The sequence below is a fragment of the Oncorhynchus clarkii genome, chromosome 5, assembly GCF_045791955.1.
Source record: "Oncorhynchus clarkii lewisi isolate Uvic-CL-2024 chromosome 5, UVic_Ocla_1.0, whole genome shotgun sequence".
NCBI classification, from domain to species: domain Eukaryota; kingdom Metazoa; phylum Chordata; class Actinopteri; order Salmoniformes; family Salmonidae; genus Oncorhynchus; species Oncorhynchus clarkii.
In genome coordinates this window covers 20,874,048-20,880,039 of record NC_092151.1, presented here as the reverse complement: position 1 = coordinate 20,880,039, position 5,992 = coordinate 20,874,048, and the positions used below count along the sequence as shown (strand labels likewise).

At 44.7% G+C, this 5,992-nt stretch overlaps 1 protein-coding gene across 2 annotated transcripts; it reads left to right on the top strand.

Annotated features, from left to right (window-relative positions):
- The first annotated feature begins 706 nt into the window (after positions 1 to 706).
- On the top strand, positions 707 to 3,911 carry LOC139409886 (beta-crystallin A4-like). Of its 2 annotated transcripts, none has more exons than XM_071155285.1 (6): positions 707 to 766; positions 1,953 to 1,996; positions 2,602 to 2,720; positions 2,928 to 3,069; positions 3,182 to 3,324; positions 3,694 to 3,911. In XM_071155285.1, the coding sequence occupies exons 2-6, from the start codon at positions 1,958 to 1,960 to the stop codon at positions 3,839 to 3,841; spliced, it is 591 nt and encodes a 196-aa protein (XP_071011386.1). In that variant the 5' UTR covers positions 707 to 766; positions 1,953 to 1,957; the 3' UTR covers positions 3,842 to 3,911. The 2 variants fall into 2 exon arrangements, with proteins under 2 accessions (XP_071011386.1, XP_071011385.1); XM_071155284.1 differs by lacking the exon at positions 707 to 766 and adding an exon at positions 866 to 1,029.
- The last annotated feature ends 2,081 nt before the right edge of the window (positions 3,912 to 5,992 follow it).

The following is a 5,992-nucleotide window of genomic DNA, read 5'->3' as shown; positions in this document are numbered from 1 at the left end:
ACATGCTCTCTAAGTGCCCTCCCCTCCTCCTCGCCCCTTGACATGCTCTCTAAGTGCCCTCCCCTCCTTCTCGCCCCTTGACATGCTCTCTAAGTTCCCTCCCCTCCTCCTCGCCCCTTGACATGCTCTCTAAGTGCCCTCCCCCCTCCTCGCCCCTTGACATGCTCTCTAAGTGCCCTTCTCTCCTCCTCGCCCCTTGACATGCTCTCTAAGTGCCCTCCCCTCCTCCTCGCCCCTTGACATGCTCTCTAAGTGCCCTCCCCTCCTCCTCGCCCCTTGACATGCTCTCTAAGTGCCCTCCCGTCCTCCTCGCCCCTTGACATGCTCTCTAAGTGCCCCCCCCTACCTCCTCGCCCCTTGACATGCTCTCTAAGTGCCCTCCCCTCCTCCTCGCCCCTTGACATGCTCTCTAAGTGCCCTCCCCTCCTCCTCGCCCCTTGACATGCTCTCTAAGTGCCCTTCTCTCCTCCTCGCCCCTTGACATGCTCTCTAAGTGCCCTCCCCCCCTCCTCGCCCCTTGACATGCTCTCTAAGTGCCCTTCTCTCCTCCCCATATCTGGTCCCTGCCCTGGGTGATACTGTGGTGTCTGCACTTCTGGCCCTCTATAGATTACCCCTGCTTTTGTCGGTGGGACAAAGAGAGGCCCCTCCCCGCTGCTGAGCCGGGGCTTTCAGCGTGGCCCCTTGCCAGGGGAGGCTTTAAAAGGGTGGGGGCGCGTGAGTCCTCTCACTCTCATTCCAGGACAGCCAAGGGCATCAAAGCAAGGTGAGTCCCTCTGTCCCACCCAGCACCAGCCTGATCATCCACCCAGCAAGCCAGGCAGGCAAGCAGGCAGGTTGAGCGGGGCAGAGTACCCAGGGTAGGGTAACAGGCTCCATACTGACTTGGTCTGTCCCCCACCACTTCGCACTGCAGCCTAGCAGGCCCAAAGGCCTAACTCTGGGTGGCGGAAACAGAGACCAGGGGCAGACATAGGATGGACAGAGAAAGAGAGATGGAGAGAGGAGAAAAAAAGGAGGAAAAAGGGGGTAAATAGAGACGAGACGAGAAAAATGGAAAAAAAGTGAAAAATAGACAGAGTAGTATCCTGGATGTGGACCATGGCCAGCTGGACTTTCCTCATTCTAATCGGGGATGTGTAGCTGCTGATGATTTCAATCCAGCCTCACACAATGGTCCTGCTGTCCAGGCCTGTTGCTCCACAGCTCATGCTTTTCGGCTCGCTGGGATACTAGCCTCACAGGCGTTTCAGCCCCGAACAACACATAGTTAAATCAAGCCTTTTAGCCCTGCATACAAAGCTAAACCAGCCTTTCCACATTCTAGAGCATTGGAGCTGTACAGGCCTTTTCAGTACAAAAGCAGGCCATGCAGCGTAGCATAGCGTAGCTGTGGTCGTAGAGTATGAATAGTTTACACACATGGATGGAGTCCTGCTGTGCTAACCTGCCATTGGAAACTATTCTGGGGTTTGAAGCACAATGCTTCTCCATTTTCTCTCTCCACCAGCTACACACATGGATGGAGTCCTGCTGTGCTAACCTGTCATTGGAAACTATTCTGGGGTTTGAAGCACAATGCTTCTCCATTTTCTCCCTCCACAGCTATTTTATTTGTTTTTGTGTTTTCATTTTCACCCATATTGTTTTTTGATGCTCAGTAGTTTTTGATATGGGCAAACTTTGTTTCTAAACATTGTTGTGTGTCTGGGGCACTGTGTATGTGTGTGTTAATAATGTGAGAAGAAAGTGTGTGTGTGTGTGTGTGTGTGTGTGTGTGTGTGTGTGTGTGTGTGTGTGTGTGTGTGTGTGTGTGTGTGTGTAATATGAGTATGAATGTGTGGGAAAGAAATTCTCATCACGAGTTGTACATTGCACAAATGTAACATTCTGCACTTTGTAGGACTACAATTGTTTATAACAGTCCTACTATCTGTCCTCTCTCATTCCAGACAAGATGACTCACCATTGTACCAAGTTCTCCGGCCACTGGAAGGTATGTGAGACTGATTAACTGAGTGTATGGATGACAGCACAGCTCAATGCATTATGTAAAGGTCTGTTCTGGCCCTGTTTCAAAACTTCTACAATTCATCCTTTCTTGCAGTAGTCAATGATCTGAAAGCAATGTAGTGTACTTCCATCTATCCAGCCATGTCAGAACAGTGATTACCCCAAGGAGGGAAGAGGGGAAGGAAGGATGGATTTGAGCATAGCCTGCATAGCCTGCCTGTGTGTTCAGGAAAGTTCTTTAACAGAGGGCTGTGTGAGAAACAGGCTGAGCTCAGTACACACCGTTTATCACAGGAGACAATTCTGTCATAACAGCAGGCTCGGGTCTAGACACACTATTTCTGTTTCAGCTGAACAGATTACAACCTGCCCAAATTTAGACAAAACAGACCACATTGCATTACCATAGTCTCATATGATTGGTCCATTTATCCAGGTTCTGGATATTAGAACCAAATTGACCAATATCCCAGCTTTAAAGAGGTAGTTGTAGAGATACTTGTGGCAGCACCCAAACCTCAGCTTTAACCTGTCCAGGTAAATAGATAGATAGAGTACGTAATTCATGTCTCTCTCTGCCCCTCTCAGATCATTGTCTTCGACGAGGAGTGCTTCCAGGGCCGTCGGCATGAGTTCACCTCCGAGTGCTCCAATGTGATGGAGTTTGGTTTTGAGACCGTGCGCTCCCTCAGGATTGAGAGTGGAGCGTGAGTAAAAAACACACACAAATCCACATACACACGCAGGCACACTCACCTAGCACTGTATGGTTTCAGACTTTAGAACTATTGCTCAGAGAAGCTGGGGGAAAATGATGATATCGACACAATCTCTGACTTCTTCCCTTTCTCCCTCCCATCTTCTCTCCATCTCCCTCTCTCCCTCCCTGACCTTTCTCTCCCTCTCTCCTATAGTTGGATTGGCTATGAGCATGCTTCCTACCAGGGCCAGCAGTTTGTGCTGGAGAGAGGAGAGTACCCCCAGTGCGATGCCTTCAGTGGTAGCAATGCCTACCACATAGAGAGGATGACCTCCTTCAGGCCCATTGCCTGCGCTGTGAGTAACACAACCACCACTCTCTCTATCCATATCTCTTTTTACCACTATCTATTCTACACTATTCCTCTTGACTGACTAACTGACATCCCCCCTGTCCTCTCCCCTCCAGAACCACAGGGAGTGCCGTATGACCATCTATGAGCGCGAGAACTTCCTGGGTCGTAAGGGCGAGCTGAGTGACGACTACCCCTCCCTTCAGGCCATGGGCTGGTGCAACAACGAGGTTGGCTCCCTCAGGATCCAGTCTGGAGCGTGAGTAGCCAGCCGTAGTCCCCTAACACATCTCCCTCTCACCCTGTCTCTCACCCTCTCTCCTTCTCTAAAATCAAATCACATGTTATTTGTCACATGCTTGGTAAACAACAGGTGCAGACTAACAGTGAAAGGCTTACTTACGGCCCTTCCCAACAATGCAGAGAGAGAACAGAGAAATAATAGAAAAGTAAAACACGTAATACTACACTCACTCTCAAGCGCTCACTCCAATCTGCCTCTCTCTCTTACATTCTCTATGAATCTCTCTCATCATCGCTACAATTTCATTTTTTACTACTTCCCTAGCCTCATAGTATCCGTTTCCGCCAACTGACTCTGAAATCTCTCTGTCTCTCTACCTAACAGTTTTGTGTGCTACCAGTACCCCGGATACCGTGGCTACCAGTACATCATGGAGTGTGACCGTCACTGTGGCGAGTACAAGCACTTCAGGGAGTTCGGCTCCCACTCCCAGACCCCTCAGATCCAGTCCATCCGCCGCATTCAGCAGTAATTTCACCCGTTACCCCAAGCTTATCCCCACTGCTACCCAATGCTGAATAAACTGTCTTTCTAAAACCTCACTGACCTACTGTCCATGCTTCTGCCTCTCTGAATGTATGTCAACTGTAGATTAAATGGTACTATGAGATAAATATAGCTAGAGACAAACAAACAAACAATTCAATAAATAAACAAACAAACAATTAAACAGAGGGATATTTAGACGTTTGAGTACTTCTGACAATAATACCTTCACTGGCCAGCAGGGGGCGCTACGTCTCCAGTGATGCCTCTAAAAAAGTTAAATATCATAATAAAACGCGGATTGGTTAAATCAAATATAACGGTGCGATGACGCACATTGCTGGATAGAATCACACACATCATATTGACGACACCTGGCCCTGATGGCCTGTCAGTTGAATTCTATAGACCGCTTTGAGAGTTACTTGAATAACCTATTTTTTATGTTTCAAGATTGCATTGAAAATGAGGAAATGGTCTCCACTATGAAACAGAGCCATATTTCACTCATTCCGAAGCCAGATAAAGACCCTTCTCTCAAAATTGATTACAAATTGATTGCTCTGGTTCATGCCAAAAGATTAAAGAAAGGAATGGATACCATTATAAATGAGACTCAAACAGGATTTTTGAAAGGCCGTCACATAAACTCTAACATTAGTTGACCTTTGACCTTCTAGATAATTCAGATGCAATTGACTAAGATGCGGTTGCCTAATTTTTGGACATGTGTAAAGCCTTTGACACAATTGAACATTAATTTCTCTTTAGGTCACTTAAACTCTTTGGCTTCTGTGTAAATTTTATCAAATCATGTGCATGTTTTACAAAGACATAAATAGTTCTGTGTTACAAAACCTTAATAGATCCAAAAGATTCAGTACCAACAGAAGTGTATGAGAGGGATGCCCAATTTCGCAATTTTTATTAATTTTGGTTGTGGAACTTCTATCTCTAGATATTCTGAATCATGCATATCTGTATGGCTTAACCATATTTAACAAAGAAATCAACATTTCCCAACTGGCTGATGATACTACTCTTTTCTTAAGAGACAAAGACCAGGTCGCACATGGCCTTAATGCTATCACTGCATTCTCTATTGCATCAGGATTAAAAGTGAATGTTTCTAAATGTGGAAACGTATGTTTATATGACTCCGATGATAAAGAAAAATAATATATTCCTGTAAAGGTCTGAGTTAAATATGTAGGAATACATCTGTCAAAAAACCACTTAGTCAGACAAGATATGAATTTCTCTTCTAAAATTAAGAAAACAAAAAATATATTTAATAATTGGCTATAAAGGGATCTTTCTATACTTGGGAGAGTACTTCTGTCCAAGGCAGAGGGACTGTCTCGTTTTGTGTACCCCTCATTATCTGTATTTGTAAATCCCTCTACTTGAAAAGAGATCCACAAGACCTTTCTTGACTTCATCTGGAAAAATACGTCTCACAAACTAAAGAAATCTGTCCTCTCTAATACAAGAGCTGAAGGCGGTCTAGAAGTGTTTCGATTTTGTTTCGATTTTGTTGACATAAATAACACTCACAAAGATGCTTGATCAATACTGATACAATATGGTATTTCATTCCAAATAATGTGTTTAATAATTTGGGAGGTCTTCAATTTTTACTGAAATGTAATTATATTCCTGAAAGATTACCCGCTAAATTGGCTAGGTTTCACCAACAAGCTTTATTGGCCAGTAAAATATGTTTCCTGCAGAATTTTTCCCCACATAAAGCTATTTTTTAGAATAATTCAGACAAACCTGTAAGGAACAAGTCATTGTTCTACCTTAGCTGGCATGAGAGGAATATTGACTTTGTTCTTGATATTTTCGACAACAAGGATAATATTCTCACATATGAACAATTTATTACACTGAATGAGTTTCAAATACCTTTCAGAGAGTTTATTTCTGTGGTTAAAGCCGTTCCCAGTGGTTTAACTACACTAATGAAAACTCATCTTAGCTTTGGTAATGATCACAAAGCTTATGCAGAACTCAGTTTGGAAGGCGGGTGGGCTTACTTGCAAAATCTTGTTGTATATATACATAAGACAAATTCTACATTCACAGAACCAACTTACGCCTAGAGGCACATTTTTTTGGAACATGCTTATTC